This window comes from Anomaloglossus baeobatrachus, chromosome 2 (assembly GCF_048569485.1).
Source record: "Anomaloglossus baeobatrachus isolate aAnoBae1 chromosome 2, aAnoBae1.hap1, whole genome shotgun sequence".
Lineage (NCBI taxonomy): Eukaryota > Metazoa > Chordata > Amphibia > Anura > Aromobatidae > Anomaloglossus > Anomaloglossus baeobatrachus.
This window is the reverse complement of record NC_134354.1, coordinates 739026171-739049462: the sequence shown is the minus strand read 5'-3', so window position 1 is coordinate 739049462 and position 23292 is coordinate 739026171. Positions and strand designations below refer to the sequence as shown.

At 45.7% G+C, this 23292-nt stretch overlaps 1 protein-coding gene across 7 annotated transcripts in view; it reads left to right on the top strand.

The window, feature by feature from the left end:
* PARP4 (poly(ADP-ribose) polymerase family member 4) overlaps positions 1-23292 on the top strand; it is a 354633-nt gene that overhangs the window by 271950 nt on the left and 59391 nt on the right. For 6 of the 7 annotated variants that reach the window (XM_075337413.1, XM_075337414.1, XM_075337416.1 and 3 more), the window contains one exon: positions 19458-19604. The exons of the other annotated variant lie outside the window; for it this stretch is intronic. In XM_075337413.1, coding sequence (XP_075193528.1) covers positions 19458-19604 — 147 coding nt within the window. The remainder of the gene's footprint in view (positions 1-19457; positions 19605-23292) is intronic. 7 annotated transcript variants of the gene reach the window in all.

Here is a 23292-nt window from a genome sequence, read left to right as displayed (position 1 = left end):
TGGAAACTAGACCCCCATGGCTTAGAAAAAAAAAAACAGCGGAAGATGGGGGGGGGCGGCAGCAGATGGGGGGGGCAGCGGCATATAAAGGGAGCATCTGTGATTGTGAGACGGCGGCTGAAATAGGGTGGGGGCGGATGGGGGAGGGCGCAGTGGATGCAGGAGCGGCAGAGGATGGGGGGAGGGAGCGGGTGGGGGGGATGGGTGGGAAGGGGAGTGGGAGGTGAGATTGGGGATAGTTACCCTACAGGATGGATCTAGGCAGCTGGATCACAGGAGATGAAGGAGGCAGCAGATCGGGGAGGGTGAGAGGTGGGGGAGGGAGCGCAGTGCAGATCACGGAGGAGACAGGTAAGCAGAGCACAGATCACGGAGGAGACAGGTGAGCAGAGCACAGATCACGGGGGTGAGAGGTGAGGGAGAGCGGACAGCAGATCACGGGGGTGACAGGTGAGGGAGCACATATCACGGGGTGACAGGTGAGGGAGCACAGATCACGGGGGTGAGAGGTGAGAGAGCGCAGATCACGGGGGAGACAGGGGAGGGAGCGCACATCACGGCGGTGACAGGGGAGGGAGCGCACATCACGGCGGTGACAGGGGAGGGAGCGCACTTCACGGCGGTGACAGGGGAGGGAGCGCACATCACGGCGGTGACAGGGGAGGGAGCGCACATCACGGCGGTGACAGGGGAGGGAGCGCACATCACGGCGGTGACAGGGGAGGGAGCGCACATCACAGCGGTGACAGGGGAGGGAGCGCACATCACGGCGGTGACAGGGGAGGGAGCGCACATCACGGCGGTGACAGGGGAGGGAGCGCACATCACGGCGGTGACAGGGGAGGGAGCGCACATCACGGCGGTGACAGGGGAGGGAGCGCACATCACGGCGGTGACAGGGGAGGGAGCGCACATCACGGCGGTGACAGGGGAGGGAGAGCACATCACGGCGGTGACAGGGGAGGGAGCGCACATCACGGCGGTGACAGGGGAGGGAGCGCACATCACGGCGGTGACAGGGGAGGGAGCGCACTTCACGGCGGTGACAGGGGAGGGAGCGCACATCACGGCGGTGACAGGGGAGGGAGCGCACATCACGGCGGTGACAGGGGAGGGAGCGCACATCACGGCGGTGACGGGAGGGAGCGCACATCACGGCGGTGACAGGGGAGGGAGCGCACATCACGGCGGTGACAGGGGAGGGAGCGCACATCACGGCGGTGACAGGGGAGGGAGCGCACATCACGGCGGTGACAGGGGAGGGGGCGGGTAGCTGACCACGGGGGTGAGAGGTGGGGGGAGCGTGCAGCACATCACGTAGGGGAGGGGGCGAGCAGCACATCACGGAGGGGAGGGGGCGAGCAGCACATCACGGAGGGGAGGGGGCGAGCAGCACATCACGGAGGGGAGGGGGCGAGCAGCACATCACGGAGGGGAGGGGGCGAGCAGCACATCACGGAGGGGAGGGGGCGAGCAGCACATCACGGAGGGGAGGGGGCGAGCAGCAGATCGGAGGGAGCGGTGGCACTATGACAGATGGAGGAGGACAGGGTGCACGATCCCTGTCCTCCTCCATCTGTCATAGTGCCACCGCTCCCTCCGATATGCTGCACGGAGGTGAGGGGCCGGGCAGCAGATTGGGGGGAGCGGTGGCACTGTGGCAGATGGAGGGCGGCGGCGGCAGCGGATCGGGAGGTGTGGGGGTGAGGGTGCGGGCAGGAGATCGGGGAGACAGGTGGCAGATCGCGGAGGGCAGCGGCGGCGGCGGCGGATCGGGACGCTTTTCGTACAGTGCAATGGCAGCGCGGCAACTTCCGGGTCCCATGCTCCGGTCTCATAACAGCATGGGACCGGAGCTTGTTGCCCTGCCATTGCACTGTGAACACTCACTGTGCTGGCGTGCTGCAGGGACAAGGGAAGCTGATGGGGGCGGTCACCGGCAACAGGTCCACTGTGATTGGAGAAATCGGTCACAAGGCCGATCTCTCCAATCAGAGCATTGGAGCTGGGGGAGGGTGATCCAGTGAGGTCACCCAGCTCCAGCCAATGGCCAGTGCTACAGCTGCACTGGCCAGGGCTGGATTTCAATGTTTCAGTCATTTTAAATGGCTGGAACATTACAATGGCTGTGATTGGTTGAGCGGCGTTCGTCAGCCAATCACAGCCTCCGTAGGTCCGGGGAGGAGGCACTACCCCTCCTAAGGTCAGGAACAGGTCCCCTCCTCCCCGAATTTGCGTTTTTTGTTAACATATTGCAGTCACCGGAGGCTCCGGTGCCGCGATTCCGCCATGACGGAAAGATCCGTCCTTGGTCGTTAAGGCCCAGGGCACAAGGACGGATCTTTCCGTCCATGGTCGTGAAGGGGTTAACAGCACAACTGCAAAACCAGAAAATACAACTGACGATGTCCTGGGCGAGCATGCACAGTAAAGAAGCCTGAGCAATTACTAGGAAGGTGGAACACATGAGTAATCAGCACCAACATGGAATCCTTTGCTATCAAACACACTGTTAGCTTAGTAACACAGGAAAGTGCAGCAAAGCATCTCCAAAGGCAAGATGCTCTGCACAAAGAAATCGTGGCAGCGGGCAGTGTTTTTTTAACTTATTGTTTAACAGGTGCATGATTTTGTAGGAGAATAAAAGGTTACACGGTTTTGAGGAAGAAATACTGTTTTTCCTGGAAAATCTTGGGTCCTTTGAACAATCAATTAAAAAACGAAGTGACTACCTGCCCCAGCAGTTTTCAGTCATGCCATGGTTGGCCTTACATTCATAAATGTCCATATCTTCATCATTACCACCCTGGGAAATGCTTTGGACTTATAGCTTTGAGGTCCTGGGTACTAGGCTCAGATCCACTTATAGTGAGGAACATTATATGGTATGTTTCATTTGTGGTAAAACTAATTGGAGGGAAAGATCTTTGTGACAAATGTCTTACCCATAATGACTGTCCCAATTTTTACACTGTATTTATAATCTACATGCATAATGTTTTATATTTATTAGTGATGGGCGAACCCAAACTGTAAAGTTCGGAGTCCATACCGAAAACATAGTGTTCGTGCACATGATCCCAAATACGAGCTTTCCTGGGAAGCTTGTGTTACAGTTCGGGTCCAGTTCGGGTTCAGGGGTTGTAAAAATAAGCACATTATCAAAAAACATTATGATTATACTTACAGGCCCCACGACGTGTCCTGCAGACTCTGTCTTCCGGCCGCTTCTACTTCGGGTCCGATCATTAACTTCTGGTGGTATTCACTGCACTGATTGTCACTCAGCAGTCTTCGACTGTTTTCAGCCATGTTCGCGGTGACGTCAGGGTTCACCGGAGTCCATGGCTGCCATGGACTCGATTGAACTTTGACTGTCACTGTGCGAGTCTCGCAACGGTAATACCTGGCACCTCGCACACTCTCCCGACAGGAGCGGGTCAGCTGCATGTATTTCCATGCAGCTAAGGCGCTCCTGTCAGGAGAGTGTCAGTCCGTGCCGAGTGATTCTGATGCGAGACTGCACGAGTCATACACAAGTGGAATCATACCTTCAATGTCAGCCTGCTTCTCGCTCTGTATAGATGCTTGTATTTACAGAGCGATGAAGCAGAGCTGAAATTATTGTACTTGTGGACTACGTGGGGCTGAGGATTTTTTTTATAATAAAGTTGGAGTCTCAACATTTTTTTTTTATGTCTAATAACATTTTTTTCTATGTGTTGTGTTTTTCTTTTTACTGTTTACTAGAAATTCATGGTGACCATGTCTAATTTGGCGTGACACCATGAATTTTGGGCTTAGTACCAGCTGAGAATACAAAGTTGATATTAACCCCTTTATTACCCATCGTGCTACCGCCATCAGGGTTGCTGAACGAGTCGGGTAAAGTGCCTGGAAATGGCGCTAAGAAACAATGTGCCATTTTCAGGGGCGGCTGCGGCTTTTAGCGTGGGGGCCCAGAACACTTGGGCCTTACCACGCTGAGAATCCCAGCCCCCAGCTGCCTGGTTTTACCTGACTGGCGATCAAAATACGGCAGGAGCCCACATATTTTTTTTTAATTATTTTTTTAACCCCTTCACGACCGCGGGCAGTAAAATTACGTCCTATTTTAACGTGACTTAACGACCAGGGACGTAATTTTACTGCCTAAACTTCATTTGATTGCCGTGGCCATAGCAACGGCTTTCAAATGATGTCCCCTGATGTTTCTTACAGCAGGGGACCTTTGCTTGACCCCAGGGGGGGCGGCATCGCCACCCCCTATCGACGATCGATATGATTGGCTGTTCAAATCTGAACTGCCAACCACATCGTTCGCACTAATTTCAGCAAAAATAATGCCCGAATTAGTGCGATACTGTGAGATCCAGCTATGAGATGCCGCAGCTGCTGCAGCATATCATAGGTGGACCTCAAACATGTCGCCCCTAGCCCCTGCAGCACTGATTGGAGCGATCGTGCTATGACGCGCAATCGCTCCAATCAGTGTGCAGTGGGGCGGTCTGATCTGCCGGTGGCCGCCCTCCCCAGGCCTGTGCTAGCCTGCGAGCCCTCCCCCAACATGTCTGCAGCATGCAGTGGCTGGTTGGTACTTGTGGTACCACGCCACCGCTGCTGCCGCCGCTGTAGCTGAGGTCACCGGTCCTGCTGCACGTGAGTACTGTGCTCACCTTGCAGCCCGTGCGCGCTCCCGTGTTGCCCCTGCGCGCTCCCGTGTTAGCCCCTGCCCCCCTGCGATCTGCCCCCCCGACATCCCGATCTGCTCCCCCCCCCCCCGACATCCCGATCTGCTCCCCCCGCGATCTGACTGCCTCCCCCATTATCTCTATTCTGCTTCTGCAGCTCCCTCTCCGGTCTCCCCCTCTGCTCTCCCCCCTCCCCCTCTGCTCTCCCCCCCCCCTCTGCTCTCACCCCACCCTCTCCCCCTCTTCTCTCCCCCCCTCTGCTCTCCCCCGACATCCTCTTACCTGTCTTCACCGGCCCGATCACATCTGCCTCCATCGCTGGGTCCTTCCTGGGCATTCTGCTGATCTGCCTGCTGCTCCTGTAAAGCTGTCCATCTCTCTGCCATCTGTTCCTCTGCAGCTCTTCTGGTCAGTGATCCTCTGGGTATTGTGAGTATAACTTTTTTTTTTTTTTTTCTGTATCCCCTGTCCATTTTTACACCTCATCCGTCCGTGCGTCCCGCTGAGCGCTGATCAGGGATGCAGATAACGTATCTGCATCCCTGCTCAATTTTTGGTGGGACTTTTTTTTTTTCCGTATCCCCGACGCTTTTTGTATGGCATCCGTCCGTGCGTCCCACCAAGCGCTGATCAGGGATGCAGATAACGTATCTGCATCCCTGCTCAATTTTTGGCATGACTTTTTTCCGTATCCGCAACGCTTTTTGTATCCCATCCGTCCGTGCATCCCGCCGAGCGCTAATCAGGGATGCACATAACGGATCTGCATCCATGGTCAATTTTTGGCGTGACTTTTTTTTTTACATATCTCCGACGCTTTTTGTATCGCATCCGTCCGTGCGTCCCGCCAAGCGCTGATCAGGGATGCAGATAACGGATCTGCATCCCTGCTGAATTTTTGGCATGACTTTTTTCCGTATCCGCGACACTTTTTGTATCGCATCCGACCGTGCGTCCTGCAGCGGCCGATCAGTGCACTGCGTCTGTGCGTTTGAAAAGTCAAATGGCGCTCCTTCTCTTCTGAGCCCCGCCATGCGCCCAAACAATTACTTTCCACCACATGTGAGGTATCTACGTACTCAGGAAAAATTGCACAATACATTTTATGGTGCATTTTTTCCTGATAGCCTTGTTAAAAAAAAAGCTACCTAGTTGAAGCAACCGTTTTGTGGTAAAAAAAACAATTTTTTCTTTTCACGGCTCAACGCTATAAACTTCTGTGAAGCCCCCAGGTGTTCAAAGTGCTCACCAAACATCTAAAAAAATTATTTGAGGGCTCTAGTTTCCAAAATGGGGTCACTTGTGGGGGAGCTCCATTGTTTAGGCACCTCAGGGGGTCTTCAAACCTGACATGGCGTCCGCTAATGAGTGCAGCTAATTTTGCGTTCAAAAATTCAAATGGCACTCCTTCCCTTCCGAGCTCTGCCGTGCGCCCAAACAATTGATTTTTACCACATATGGGGTATCAGCGTACTCAGGAGAACATGCACAATAAATTGTAGAGTGCAATTTCTCTTTTCTCCCTTGTAAAAATGAAAATTTTATGGCTAAAGTAACATTTTTATGTTAAAAAGTAAAATTTTCATTTATTCCTTCCACATTGCTTTGGTTCCTGTGAAGCACCTAAAGGGTTAATAAACTTCTTGGATGTAATTTTGAGCAGTGTGAGGGGTGCAGTTTTTAGAATGGGGTCACTTTTGGGTATTTTCTGTCACCTAGGTCTCTCAAAGTCACTTCAAATGTGATGTGGTCCCTAAAAAAAATTATTTTGTAAATTTTGTTGGAAAAATGAGAAATTGCTGATGACCTTTGACTCGTTCTAACTTCTTAACGAAAAAAAAAATTGTTTCGAAAATTGCGCTGGTGTAAAGTAAACAAGTGGGAAATGTTATTTAGTAACTATTTTGTGTGACATATCTCTCAGATTTATGGGCATAAATTTTCAAAGTTTGAAAATTGCGAAATTTTCAAAATTTTCGCAAAATTTCCTAAATTTTCACAAATAAACGCAAAAAATATCGGCCTAAATTTACCACTGACATGAAGTACAATATGTCACGAAAAAACAATCTCAGAATCGCCAGGATCCGTTGAAGCGTTGCAGAGTTATAACCTGTCAAAGTGACACTGGTCAGAATTGCAAAAAATGGCCCGGTCATTAGGGTGTTTTAGTGGCCGGGGGTGAAGGGGTTAAATAATTTTAAAAAGAAATTAATGGACCCCTCTGTATTTTGATTGTCAGCCAAGGTAAAGCCAGGCAGATGGGGGTGGCAGACCGGAGCCGTTCACTTTATCTGCGTATATTTTTGAGTAAAATGAAAATTGTTCTTTGATTCTACAAACTACTGACAACATGTCTCCGAATTTCCAAGTAACAAACTTTGTATTTACTTTCTGAAAATAGTAGTTTATAGAATAAAACATTTTACAGTTTACTCAAAAATATATCTATAAAGAGAAAAATCAGAAAAACTGAAAATTTTGAGCTGTGTATATATATATATATATATATATATATACAGTTAGGTCCAGAAATATTTGGACAGTGACACAATTTTCGCGACTTGGGCTCTGCTTGCCACCACATTGGATTTGAAATGAAACCTCTACAACAGAATTCAAGTGCAGATTGTAACGTTTAATTTGAAGGTTTGAACAAAAATATCTGATAGAAATTGTAGGAATTGTACACATTTCTTTACAAACACTCCACATTTTAGGAGGTCAAAAGTAATTGGACAAATAAACCAAACCCAAACAAAATATTTTTATTTTCAATATTTTGTTGCGAATCCTTTGGAGGCAATCACTGCCTTAAGTCTGGAACCCATGGACATCACCAAACGCTGGGTTTCCTCCTTCTTAATGCTTTGCCAGGCCTTCAGGTCTTGCTTGTTTGTGGGTCTTTCCGTCTTAAGTCTGGATTTGAGCAAGTGAAATGCATGCTCAATTGGGTTAAGATCTGGTGATTGACTTGGCCATTGCAGAATGTTCCACTTTTTTGCACTCATGAACTCCTGGGTAGCTTTGGCTGTATGCTTGGGGTCATTGTCCATCTGTACTATGAAGCGCCGTCCGATCAACTTTGCGGCATTTGGCTGAATCTGGGCTGAAGGTATATCCCGGTACACTTCAGAATTCATCCGGCTACTCTTGTCTGCTGTTATGTCATCAATAAACACAAGTGACCCAGTGCCATTGAAAGCCATGCATGCCCATGCCATCACGTTGTCTCCACCATGTTTTACAGAGGATGTGGTGTGCCTTGGATCATGTGCCGTTCCCTTTCTTCTCCAAACTTTTTTCTTCCCATCATTCTGGTACAGGTTGATCTTTGTCTCATCTGTCCATAGAATACTTTTCCAGAACTGAGCTGGCTTCATGAGGTGTTTTTCAGCAAATTTAACTCTGGCCTGTCTATTTTTGGAATTGATGAATGGTTTCCATCTAGATGTGAACCCTTTGTATTTCCTTTCATGGAGTCTTCTCTTTACTGTTGACTTAGAGACAGATACACCTACTTCACTGAGAGTGTTCTGGACTTCAGTTGATGTTGTGAATGGGTTCATCTTCACCAAAAAAAGTATGCGGCGATCATCCACCACTGTTGTCATCCGTGGACGCCCAGGCCTTTTTGAGTTCCCAAGCTCACCAGTCAATTCCTTTTTTCTCAGAATGTACCCGACTATTGATTTTGCTACTCCAAGCATGTCTGCTATCTCTCTGATGGATTTTTTTCTTTTTTTTCAGCCTCAGGATGTTTTGCTTCACCTCAATTGAGAGTTCCTTAGACCGCATGTTGTCTGGTCACAGCAACAGCTTCCAAATGCAAAACCACACACCTGTAATCAACCCCAGACCTTTTAACTACTTCATTGATTACAGGTTAACGAGGGAGACGCCTTCAGAGTTAATTGCAGCCCTTAGAGTCCCTTGTCCAATTACTTTTGGTCCCTTGAAAAAGAGGAGGCTATGCATTACAGAGCTATGATTCCTAAACCCTTTCTCCGATTTGGATGTGAAAACTCTCATATTGCAGCTGGGAGTGTGCACTTTCAGCCCATATTATATATATAATTGTATTTCTGAACATGTTTTTGTAAACAGCTAAAATAACAAAACTTGTGTCACTGTCCAAATATTTCTGGACCTAACTGTATATATATATATATATATATATATATACAGTATATACATTCACACACAAAAGATATATAGTGGTATAACAATAAATTATTTTAAAAAAATGACATAGCAATCCGTGGTATTTTTGATTCTCAGCGCAGATAAAGTGGTCAGCTACAGGCTACCACCCCAATCTGCCTGGCTTTACCTTGGCTGGCAATCAACATACAGGAAAGCCCATTAATTTTTTATGTTAATTATTTAGAAAAATAATTTTAAAAAAATGCGTGGGCTCCCGCCGTACTTTGATCGCCAGTCAGGTAAAATCAGTCATTAAATATACACTGCACACTTGTCATTCTTTGCAAATAGAAGGGTGTTTATTTACATAGTAGAAATCATAGAACTAAATACGACCAATTCTCTACGTTTCGGCTTAAACAAGCCTTGTGCACGCGGTCGCTAAGAGAAATTTTTTTTAGCTAAATACATATTTACAAATATATACAATATATACAGGATGTTCATATAATGCATTATAGGGTTTATTACTTATTTATAATATTATTATTTATTTATAGAGCACCATTAATTCCATGGTGCTGTACATGAAAAGGGGTTACATACAGAATACTTATACAATTTACAGTAGACAGACTAGTACAGAGGGAAGAGGGCCCTGCCCTTGCGGGCTTACATTCTATAGGATTTTGGGGAGCAGACAGTAGGTGGGGTCTCCCTCTATATACAGCAGTTATAAATATCAGTCTCCCTCTACATACAGCATATATGTATATGTACAGGCTCAGCTGCGACCGCCGAGCCACTCTGATCCGTGCTCGTACTGTGGGTGGTGGCTCGAGCCTCTCACGGACCTGGGGGTCACGTCGCTCTGCAAGGGAGTTGGCGCTACATGCGGGGCTCTGGGTGTTTGGTTTGAAATGATAGTTCATGACGCCACCCACGGGTTGTGGTGATTGTGGACACCACTGCTGTGGTGAAGGTATGGGGCTCCCGGGAGCGGTGTAATGGCACAGCTAGGTGTTGACCCCTCCGTGGGTAGGTGGTGTTGGTCCCGGGGCCCGGTAGGAGAGGGCCGGGGTGCAGGGTGAAGTGTTGCGGTGCGGTGCCTGATTACAAAGGTGTACTCACTCTGACACAAGACACTGGAGACTCTGGTAAACCAAACGGAGTGATGAACGGGGCCCGCAGCCGGCTGCAGCTTCTTCCAGACTAGGTTGGTGGTTTCCTCCTTTCTCCTGCACCTCTGTGTGTGGATGTTTTGACTCCTGTGTGTTATGATCCGGAACCATGGACGACCACCATAAATCATTGGTAAAAGGTGACAAGAGCATTGGCAACTAATCTGGCCGCCATCCCCTTACTAACCATCAACACTAGAAGTAGCCGAGGGGTGAAGTAACATACTGTGCACCGCGAACCCAGCCGGAGAACTAGCTATCCTAAAGGAAGGAAAGATGAATAACTCTCTGCCTCAGAAAATAGATAAAGAATAGCAAGCCCCCCACATTCAAAGACTGTGGTGATATAGGAAAACACAATACACAGATAGATGATAGGATTAGCAAAAGGTGTGGCTCCCACTGACTAAAATAGGAAAGGACAGGAAAGGGGCTGATGGTGGCCAGAGAAAAACCCTGCAAAATTCCAAATTCCTGCTAGTAAAAAAAGGCCCTCAGATCGCACGATCTGCACTCCGTCCTATACCAGGCGCTCTTGTCATACCAATGAACAGAAAAAAAGAATCATTACAAATTCAAAAAGCCACAAACACATGGACTTAAAGGAGCTTTACTCCAAACATAACTGCAGGGAGTTTCCCAGCTAAGCAACTGAAAACAACCACAGCAAATAACAAACTCAGATAAGAGTAAACAAACCAAACTACAAATAAAGAGCAAAGCACTTATCTGGGGTAGATGTAGTATGGAGCAGAATGAAGCAGGCTGGTGAACAAAGAACAACTGACATCCGGCATAGCCTGCTATCAGACCAGGATTTAAATAAGCAGAGAGTTAGCAATGGAAACGCCCATTGCTCAACACACCTGATTTATGTCCAAACCATTCCTGGCCACAAGAGGGAGCCTCCCAGCAGCCAAAGCATAACTGACATTCACAACACCTGTGCCTAGACACCGGTAGTCCGCTTCCCAACGAGTATATGTTGGAGGAGCCCATTTGTCCGCAGACGCTGGCCCTTTGGGTCTCTATGCCTTGGCGGTGGCTTTACCCTGTATGGTTGGGCTGTTGTCTTGTGTGGGGTAGGTCCTTAAGTCCAGCCCGCAATCAGTTGGTTCGACTCAGCCCTGTCGGTTCAGGGCTTTGTGCTGGGGCTGAGTACCCTGCCTAGTGCTCCGGTATCCAGTTGGCTCCCCGGTTCGGTTCCGGCGGGCCACTACCCTGTCCCGGTCCCTTACGGTTCCACCGGTCGTATTTCCGGTCTCCTGCAGGTGGCCACCACCGTCTGCCTCTTTGCCAATGGTGACTGGGCTCCGACCCAGCCACCGGAGTAGTCTATGGCAGGCCTGGCACAGGTCTGCCTCAGGACTCAACCTCTCTCTTCTAGCACTTGAACTTGACTCCCCCGGAGCCTGAACTTCACTACTTAGGTTCCCGCCTCCAGGCCTGTGAACTCCTCGGTGGCCGGAGCCAACTTCCTGGCTCCGCCCCCCTGGTGTGGACATCAAACCTGGTGGGTGGTGACAAGGGTTTTTGGTTTGGCTGGTGTTACCTAACTGGAAGGGGGGTGTGGTGTTGTGTGTGACTACCTGGGATGACCTGGATAGTCCAGGGCGTCGCATATATACGTAGATTAGAGCACTTTATTGGAATCATTAATAATATATAAGCAACAGAATATCATTATATGGATTATAGGGTAAGGGTACCGTCACACTTTAGCGACGCTCCAGCGATCCCACCAGCAATCTGACCTGGTCAGGATCACTGGTGCGTCGCTACATGGTCGCTGGTGAGCTGTCAATCAGGCAGATCTCACCAGCGACCAGTGACCAGCCCCCAGCCAGCAGCGACGCGTGGAAGCGATGCTGCGCTTGGTAACTAAGGTAAATATCGGGTAACCAAGTGCTTGGTTACCCGATATTTACCTTGGTTACCAGCGCACACCACTTAGCGCTGGCTCCCTGCACTCCTAGTCAGAGTACACATCAGGTTAATAAGCAAACCGCTTTGCTTATTAACCCGATGTGTACTCCGGCTACGTGTGCAGGGAGCAGGGAGCCGGCACTGGCACCCTGAGAGCGCAGGACGCTAGTAACCAAGGTAAATATTGGGTAACCAAGCAAAGGGCTTCGCTTGGTTACCCGATATTCACCTTGGTTACAGATTACCGCAGGCTGCCAGAAGACGGCTCCCTGCACATTCAGATCGTTGCTCTCTCGCTGTCAAACACAGTGTTGTGTGCTTCACAGCGGGAGAGCAACATCCAAAAAATGAACCAGCACTGTGTGTAACGAGCAGCGATCTCACAGCAGGGGCCAGATCGCTGCTCGGTGTCACACACAGCGAGATCGCTAATGAGGTCACTGGTGCATCACAAAAACGTGATCGCTAGCGATCTCACTATGTGAGAAGTACCCCTTATTCTTAATTTTTATCAGTATAAATATACAATAAATCATAATTTTATTACAATCAGTCTTTTTAGTATACAAGAGACTACATATCATTAGTGCAGGGAAAAAGGATAAGGGAAGAGGAAATGGTATCCAAGGGAAATTGTTATGTACCACCTTTTATTGTGGATCTCCTTTGTGTAGGAAATTTATAAAGAGATGAGGGTTCCTAAGAAGATTAAGTATACAATGGGTTAATCACTGTGATTCAAGGATTAAAGAAGATCAAAGGGTTAAAAGGAGGAATGGCTGCTGATTTGTGTACAATACCTTAATGTAGTGTCCACACCCAGACATGACCCTGTAATCATGTGATTGTGTGGGCTTAAATACCATTACTTGTGCGTTCATTGGTTGAAGACCGGAGGTTACGTATTGTAACCAGGGACGCTGGCGTCTATGTATTGATTGGTAACTAAATGTACTGCGCCTGCGTGTAGAATGTGTAGGAGCTGTAAACGGAAGTGACATTTTGTAACTAAGCGCGCTAGCATCCGTGTATAGGATCATAGCTAGGTGTGCTGCGTCTGTGTGTGGAACAGGATTATGTTCCGGTATTTACTGGCTGTAGACTGAAAATGATGTGTGGTAACCAAGGACACTAGCGTCTGTGTAAAGAGTTGTGCACATATGTTTTAGGAGTCTGCTCATTGAGGAATAGTTGGCGCATGCGCCCAAGTGTAAAAATTGGTTTTAGTATATAGATGCAGCCTAGTGGCTGGATAAGATAACAAGTGTATGAGTGTTGTATTACAGTATTAAAGATGTTACAATGAGAATTATAGGTGATATGTTTTAAGCATTATGCAATCAGTTAACATAATGGATGGATCCTCTCGTTATTAAGTATAATGTTGGCCATATAACATGATATGATGCAAATAGCTAGACAATAATTATTAAATTAATATGATGAAAAAAGAAAAATCTAAAAAATGAGACAATATGTAGATATAAAATGACTCAAGTAAGGAAAAATAGTCAGGTAAAACCAGGCAGCTTGGGCCTGGAATGCTCCGCAGCCGCCCCTGGAAATGGCGTATTGTTTCTTAGCGCCATTTCCGGGCACTTTACCTGGCTCTTCCAGCGGCCCTGATGGTGGTGGCACGTTGGGTAATAAAGGGGTTAATACCAGATTTGTATTCTCTGTTGGTACTAAGCCCGAAATTCATAGTGTCACGCCAAATTAGACATGGGCACCATGAATTTCTAGTAAACAGTAAAAAGAAAAACACAACACTAAGAAAATGTTTTTTTACTAGGAATAAAACAAAAAAATCATTTAGAGACTCCATCTTTATTAAAAAGAATCCTTATTCCGACGCAGTCCACAGGCAGAGCAATGTCAGCTCTGCTTTATTGCTCTGTACAGGCAAGTGTCTCTACAGAGTGAGAATTTTTTTTTTAGTAGAAATAAAACAAAAAAACATTTAGAGACTCCATCTTTATTATAAAAAAAATCCTTTGTCCGACGTAGTGCACAGGAACAGCAATGTTAGTTCTGCTTCATCGCTCTATACAGAGCGAGAAGCAGGCTGACAGTGACAGTCAAAGTTCAAGCCATGGCTCAGTCATGGACTCGTGTGAACCCTGACGTCACCGCGAACATGGCCGAAAACAGCCGAAGACTGCCGAGTGACGAGCAGTGCAGTGAATACTGTCGGAAGTTAATGATCGGACCTGGAAGCAGAAGCGGCCGGGAGACCACGGCTGAGCTGATTTGCAGGACATGTCGTAGGAGTGGTAAGTATAATGACAATGTTTATTATTAACTATATTTTTTATTTTACAGCCCCCACCGCAAGTTTGCATTACCTCTGACCCCCGAACGCGAACTTTACAAAAAGCTTGGGCGAGTCTCCCGATCCTGAACATCGGGGGGTTCGCCCATCACTAATATTTATGTATGTATATATATATATGTGTTTATGTATCTATAATTTTATACGTATATATTTTCAACCCCTGCTTCTCTCCAGATGTATAGGTTTTGCTCTAGGATAGGTGTTTGCTTTATTTTCATTTTTGTTTCTTTCTTTTTTTTTCTGTGCTTCTTGTTGCAGTAAATTTGTTAATAAGGCTTGATGACATATGGCCCGATGTGCACGATGTGTTTTTGGGTGCAGTATATGGCACAAAACTGCATGCTTTTTTTTCCCCAGCAAATTCTATGAGATTTCAGTTTTGCTGTACGCACATTGCTTTTTTTATGGCTGTAGTTTTGCGGTGACCTGCAGCATGAGCATTCTCTTTGCATTTTTCCCTGCATTTTTCACCCATTGGTGATAAAAAAAAAAACTCATCAAAAACGCATGCACTTTTGGATGCGTTTTTGTGGCCACAAAGGGGAAGGGGAATGAATAGGTTAATTTCATTATTCATTAGTTCATAGTAGATAGTAAAGCTCTTTGCATTTCTATGCCCCCTAGGTCTCCTAGATCAATTAATCGCTATAACTATACCTCCATAGATTATTTATATAATCAAATAAAGTAACCCCATAATTTCCAGCGCCCAAAAACATATTGAGCTGCAGATGAAATATTTTAATATTTTATTGCGCCTTTTCGTTTTAAAGGGAACCTGCCAGGTCCTAGGTGCACCCAGAACCAAGAGTGCAGGTTTAATGCACACCTGAAACACACTGCTTTTTTGTGTAGCATCATGAGAAAGTCAAAAGAAAGCCAAAATCTCAGGAAGAGAATTGTGGAGTTGTACAAGTCTGGATCATCCTTGGGTGCAATTTCCAGATACCTGAAGGTGCCTCGTTCATCTATACAAACAAATATACGGATTTACAAACAAGATGGGAATGTCCAGCCATCATACCGCTCAGGAAGGAGACTGGTTCTGTGTACCAGAGATGAATGTTCTTTGTTCAGACATGTGCATATCAACCCAAGAACAAAAGCAAATGACCTTGTGAAGATGCTGGTGGAAGCTGGTAAAATTGTGTCATTATCCACAGTGAAACGAGTACTGTATCAGTATGGGCTGAAAGGCCACTCTGCCAGGAAGAAGCCATTACTCCAAAAGAAACATAAAAAAAACATTAATGTTTGTAAAAGCACACAGGAACAAAGACCTTAATTTTTGGAGACATGTCCTGTGGTCTGACAAAACTAAAATTGAACTGTTTGGCCATAATAACCATAGTTACATTTGTAGAAAAAAGGGAGAAGCTTTGAAGCCTAAGAACACCATCCCAACTGTGAAATACGGGGGTGGCTTCTTCATGTTGTGAGGCTGTTATGCTGCAGGAGGGACTGGTGCATCTCACAAAATAGATGGCATCATGAGGAAAGAAGATTATGTGGCAATACTGAAGCAATATCTCAAGACATCAGCCAGGAACTTAAAGCTTTTTGTGGAAATGGGTCTTCCAAATGGACAATGGCCTGAAGCATACTGCCAAACTGGTTACAAAGTGGCTTAAGAATAACAAAGTCAATGTTTTGGAGTGGCCATCACAAAACCCTGATCTCAGTCCTATTCAAAATTTATGGGCAAAGCTTAAAAGACCGGTGCGAACAAGGAGACCTACAAACATGGCTCAGTTACATCAGTTCTGTCTGGAGAATGGGCCCAAATTCCTACCAACTATATTGAAAAGCATGTGGAAGGAGATCCAAAATGTTTGACCCAAGCCATACAGTGCAAGGGTAATGGTACCAAATACTAATGAAATGTATGTAAACTTTTGACTTTGCAGAAAGGAATATAAATGCCTTATAACAATCTCTCTCTCATTATTCCATAATTCTGCCATTTACCAAATATAAAGAATTTTTGTTTCTAATTGACCTAAAATGGGAAAGGTTTTTTCTGATTTCATGTCAGATAGTGAGAAAAACATGCAGATGTGTCTTTTTAGATAGTGGATATAAACATCTGGTTTCAACTGTATAGACCCTGTTACACACAGAGATAAATCTGCGGCAGATCTGTGGTTGCAGTGACATTGTGGACAATCAGTGCCAGGTTTGTGGCTGTGTACAAATGGAACAATATGTCCATGATTTCACTGCAACCACAGATCTGCCAAAGATTTATCTCTGTGTGTGACGGGGCCTTATGTGTTCACCAAAGATGGAGGTTATTGATCGTTACTGCGAAAACAATGCCAGGATTTTACTATGTAACTGGTCATAAACTTTTGCCAGCAAAGATTAGAGTCAAGCTGTGCAGACGAACTAGACAACAGGTTGTTTCCAACTTCGATTTAACCAACATACCTGAAGTTTTTTGGAATAGTTTTCACAACCGATTTATATCACTGGACATGGATGAAGAAATCCTGAGGAATTATGGACACATATAAGGTCTATTTTCACTGAAGAAGCCATAAAGACAATAAACAAGAGGCAGAAGAGACCCCTGCAGCCATGGTTAATAAGAGTCTCTAAAGCTCATCATAAATAGATGAATGGCAAAAGGTAACAAGCAGGACGCTGACAACATCAGTAAAAGACTAAAGAGAGCCATTCAAGCAGACAAAGAACTTTATTACCAAAAGATATATAAAGAGAGAGAAAACGAACATCTGAAGGGCAAGACCTGGAAGGCATACCAAATGTTCCAAGACATACGACAAAAGTTTAAACCAAGAGTGGGAATGATGAAAGACACTAATGGGACCAAACTAACTGAGCCAGAACAGATCAAGGAAAGTTGGAAAGAATACATGGAACACGTCTAGAAGAATGACTCCATGATACGGGAAGAAACTCAGACTGGAAATGATAGTAAACCGACCATCTTGAAAAACTAAGTGGTTGATGCGATAGAGCTTTTGTCAAGAAAACAAAGCATCTGAATGTGACAATACAGTCAATTCATATATATCCCCTCCACTTTTTCTCATAAGATAATTCTCCCTCAAACTCCACCACACCCAAAAGCAAAGACTGACTGATGACCGGCTTATGCAGCCTTTATCTGTCCTCCATTTCTTTGAGATGGCTGGACCGTTGTAAATAAGTACCTGTACCTTGCCACCCTCACCTCACCCCATTGTAGATTGTAAGCTGTTACAAGCAGGGTTGTCTTTATTTTTGCTTTAATTATTGTATCTTCTATAACTGTTACTTATATTTGTGTAAGAACCTCTGAATTGTAAAGCGCTGCGGAATATGTTGGCGTTACAGAAATAAAAATTACTATTATTTCAATAATATTGTAGTATATGAAGTATTGTGAAGCAGCAATTGATGTCATTGCACGCTTGTGTGAACAGTTATAGACAACTGGCATATGGCCCAAGGTCTAGACAAGATCGGTGTTTATTCCTATTCCGAAAAAGGGAGATGCTACTAACTGTGGAAACCATTGGGCTATTGCGTTCATACCTCATGCCAGCAAAATACTGCTGCAGATCCTATGAAGATGGCTGCAGGCTTACTTTGACAAAGAGCTTACCGTTTTGGGGGGGTCAGAAAACCCATCAGTATCTGGTGAGATCACCATTTGCCAGCCTGCCATCTGCCCTGTACAGTGAAAACCAGGCTTCATCTGTCAAAAGAACACCTCCCCAAAGTGCCAGACATCATCGAATGTGAGCATTTGCCCACTCAAGCTGGTTTCAATGACAAACTTCAGTCAAGTGGAGACCCCGATGAGGACAATGAGCAGCAGAGGAGCTTCCCTGAGACAGTTTCTGACAGTTTGTATAGAAATTCTTTGGTTCTGCACTGATTGTTGCAACAGCTGCCCGGGGGGGCTGATTTCAGACACTCTTGGAGGTGAAGATACTGGATGTTGAGGTCCTGGGCTGGTGTGGTTACACGTGGTCTGCGGTTGTGAGGCCAGTTGGATGTACTGCCAAATTCTCTGAAACACCTTTGGAGACAACTTATGGTAGAAAAAGTGCATTACACTCCTGCAGTCAGCAGCCAAATGAATGCTCCTTCAAAACTTGCAACATCTGTGGCATTGTACTGTGTGATAAAATGGCACATATTAGAGTGGCCTTTTATTGTGGCCAGCCTAAGGCACACCTGTGCAATAATCATGCTGTTTAATCAGTATCTTGATATGCCGCACCTCTGAGGTGGATGGATTATCTCAGCAAAGAAGTAATCACTAAGGGGTACTTCTCACATAGCGAGATCGCTGCTGAGCCACAGGTTTTGTGACGTACCAGTGACCTCATCAGCGATCTCGCTGTGTGTGACACTAAGCAGCGACCTGGCCCCTGCTGTGAAATCGCTGATCATTACACACAGTGCTGGTTCATTTTTTGCTTGTTGCTCTCCCGCTGTGAAGCACACATCGCTGTGTTTAACAGCGAGAGAGCAACGATCTGAATGTGCAGGGAGCAGGGAGCCGGCGTCTGGAAGCTGCGGACACTGATAACCAAGGGACACATCGGGTAACCAAGCGAAGCGCTTTGCTTGGTTACCCGATATTTACCTTGGTTACTAGCGTACGCCGCTCTCAGGGTGCCAGTGCTTACTCCCTGCACACATAGCCAGAGTACACATCGGGTAACTAAGCAAAGCACTTTGCTTAGTAACCCGATGTGTACCCTGCCTACGAGTGCAGGGAGTCAGCGCTAAGCGGTGTGCGCTGGTAACCAGGTTAAATATTGGGTAACCAAGCAAAGCATTTTGCTTAGTTACCTGATATTTACCTTGGTTACCAAGCGCAGAGATCTGCCTGATTGACAGCTCACCAGCGATCCTGACCAGGTCATATCGTGGTCGGAATCGCTGGTACATTGTTTAGTGAGACGGTACCCTAACACAGATTTAGACAAACTTGAGAACAATATTTGAGAGATAAAAGCCTTTTGTGCTCACAGAAAAAGTCTTAAAGTTTTGTGTTTGGCTCATAAACTATGAGAGCAAAAACAAAAGTGTTGTGTTTATATTTTTGTTCAGTGTATTGTCAATTATTGTTAATATTCTTTTGTGCAGTGTTTGGTTATCTTGCCTAGGTTGCAAAAAAAGCAACCAAATTAATCACTGTTTAATTGTGCCCAGATGGCTCCAGGGGCCCTAGGAAAGTCAATGTTTGGATTTGGACTATTTGGAAAGTCCTCCAATATGGAGGCCTTAGAACAGAAAGAAAGTCCACCGTCTTTACCTGGGTCTTCTCATGCAGATGTACTTCAACCAGTGAACTACTCGGTGCGTATACTTTTGTGTGTATGTTAGTTAATGTCTTTCTGTTACAATGTTTGTATTGTATACATAGGGAGCATTCATCCATAAGGTCACATTCCTTTTTAAAGGTAACCCAATGGGAGATTCATGTTAATAGCAACCCTGAATCAGACCCTAGCTGCGTTGTTGCATCTATGTAGGTCTTACTATGAAACACTGTGGAGTTTCAGACAGAACATACTTTGACAAGCTGGCCGGTTCCATGCGTCTCGGATAATTAGTCCAAGTGGCAGATGCATGGTGGCTTCTCCCGGCCTCAAACATTTAGAATGACAGATCTTTCCTTATACACACAGACCTCCCAACCATCCTGGATCCAGTGGGACTGTTCCGAATTTAGGGAATTGTCCAACTGCTGGGGAGGTATAGGGAGGGCATATCCTGATTTCAACTTCATCTGTGTTTTCAGGCCATAGGTACAATTGAGTATAACGGCGGTGTAGGGTGCCGATAGGTTCTTCCTACACCATCCAGTCCATGTATAGGTCCTGCTAGGACCTTCTCAGGTCACTTGACTAAGCAGTGGAGAAGAGGCTCAGGTTATAGGCAAGGTATGCTTGTTATACTGGTATGTGTTGACATAGCAGAGCTGTGTGTGTTGATGTAACAGTGTTATGGTTTGGTGCTGTAACAGAGATGTGTGTTAGGATCATAATGTGTGGGAGTTTCTGTGGGTGGGGATCGTCAGAATGTGGGGGGAAAAATACTGTGGGGACATTATACTGTGGAGGCATTATACTGTGGGGGGCATGAGACTGTGTGGAATGGAATGTACTGTGAGAGCATTATATTGTGGGGGGGCAATGAAATGGGTACTATACAAAGCAGGAACACTAATGTTTATGCCTGTCTTTCTTAAAAGTTGGGCAGTATATACACAGTGTGGCTGATTCATACTGATTATTCTACTGTCAGGTTACCTTGTAAGCAGGGCTGATTTTAATAAGGTCCCCGGGGTCCTTGGTTAAAGTTTAAAGTAAGTTCCTAAATGCTTACATATTGCACTCATTTAGGTCGCATTTACATGTGCCAAGTTCATATTGGTAAATTAACGCAATTGATAATATTCAAATCCTTTGGCACTTGTTTCCCGGCCTCTTTACACAGGATGAGGAAGGATGACGGGCACAATCAATAATAGATCAATCTGTCCCTTACAGCATCATGTTCTAAGCAGCACATCTGCAGTTTGCATCGGGTGATGTGCTGCTGAGAACAATGGTTTTTGTTCCAAAATAAACAATACAATCACCCGATGACTGAGCAGAATTTTGCTTGTTCTTTGGGCGATTGCCAAGATGTTTACACCTATTAACACTCACCTGTGCTGCCGAGATTTATAAATGTGGATGCTACATAGACGCAGTATATGACACACACTTTATGTTACATACACATAGCACACATGTGTTATGGTCAAGATACCACTGCAAATGATCTTGCAAAAATCCCATAAGAGATTGAAAATAATGCACAAGAGTAGTTGGAAGCTTAGCTGGCTGCAGTCCACTAACTGCACAACACAACTAGAAGTAGCGGTGGAGCGTTCCTAAGCAAACCTAGACGCCTCGTCACTGCCGGAGGACTAACTAGCCTCAAAGATGGAATGAGGAATCCTGACTTGCGTTAGAGCAGCCCAAAAAGGATAGTAAAGCCCCCAACATATTAAAATGGTGATGTAAGGAAAAAGACAGCACACAGATGGTTAATATAGGGTTAATCAAAGTGAGGCCCTGCTAGCTAGATACAAAAAGGATAGAAAAGATTACTGGTTGCAGCCAGTGAAACCCTGAAAAAATACCAACACCTGATAATCAATAATGCCTTAAAGATCACACGATCTTCTACCCACTATATCAGGAACTCTCGTGCAAATACATGAGATAAAAAAAATACAAACTCTAATTCAGACTGGGAGTAAAAACTCCCTTCTTGCTGGGAATAAATCGTGCTCAACAAATAGTGCAGAATGAACGCATATTCCCATGCAAGAAACAAAGGAGAATTTTCTCAAACATTGAATTAGGAATAGACTTCATAGGTTAAGCAGAAACGCCCTTAAGTACAATTCAGCCTAAACCAAGCCCAGACTAAGAAAATAAACCCTCACAAGAAAAAAAATCACTGAGATTACACAATTCTCATTAATTGCAAACAAAAAGACAGATAAATGAATGAGAACGAATTCAGCTCAGGAAGAAAAAACAAAATACTTATCAGGCAAAGTTGCAGACTACTGATGACATTGGAACAAAAGTGATGCAAAGGAACAAAAAACTGCTGTAGAAATCATTCCTGGAAAATCCAAAAAAGGAGCAGAAAACCGCAAAAACCAATCCTTCATGGAAAGGCAAAAAAGCCTAAAGACAGGAGGAAAACTTCAGGACATCTTTTTTTGGAGAAGAAATAATTATCACTGACAAAGGTTAGACATAAACTGCCTTCGTATATTCCCCCAGGCTGGACTTCATTTCTTGCTTTCCTGGAACAGCAATCATCTTCCACACCTGTCTCAGCGACAGATGCAGAATCAGACTCACTACCAGCACTAGCCACCAGAGGGAGCCCAGAAACACTCCCAGGAACCGCACCATCCCTGATGATATTCACAACACACATGCATGTATACAGAACACATACACACATAGCACACATGCATGTATACAAAGCACATTCACACACATAGCACACAGGCATGTATACAGAGCACATACACACATAGCACACGTGCATGTATACAGAGCAAGTACATAGAACACATGTATACAGAGCACATTCACACACATAGCACACATGCATGTATACAGAGCACATACACACATGCACACATAGAGGATATGTATACACACACATTGCACACACACATATACAGAGCACATTCACACACTCACACACACACACATTTTATATATATATATATATATATATATACATACATATATATATATATACATACACAGTGAGTACGGAAAGTATTCAGACCCCTATGATTCATTGCTGCCATGTGGTAAATTCAGAAAAGTTCATTTTTTAATTTATCATTAAATGAATTTAAATAATCATTTAAAATCTGAATATAGCTTACCGGGGAGGTGGAGAATTGGCATGGGGGCTGTCTGTGCGGTCGTCCCTCTGTGCAACCGGCTGTCTGTGCGGGAGGCTGGGTACCTCTCTGTGCGGGCAGCCGGGTGCCTCACCGTGCGGGCGGCCGGCTGCATCACTGTGTGGGCTGTGGTGGCTATGCTGGCAGCGGAAGCTGCGGTGGCTGTGTGGCGGGTGTCCCAGATGCTCTGACTTCAAATGATGGCACCCGGAGTCAGTGTGTGTGCAGATGGAACTCTAGGCTTAGAGCTCCATCTGCGCTCGCGCAGCTCCAGGCACCATTTCTTTGCAGCCCGGACTGCCGACAGAGCATCTGGGATACCAGTCGCACCGGCCTGCTCCACACTACTACTAATCAGAATAAGGTACTTTATATTTTGATAGATCGAATTCATACGAATGCAAGGATACTAAATTTGTGCATTTTTAATCTTCTTTAATTGTTTCGATGCTATTATCAGTGTAACTCCTGCTGTAGACCCTGGGCCCCCAAGGGAGTGGGAGCCCTGGGTAATTGCCGAGTTTGACCCCCACCCTTATGTTGCAAAAA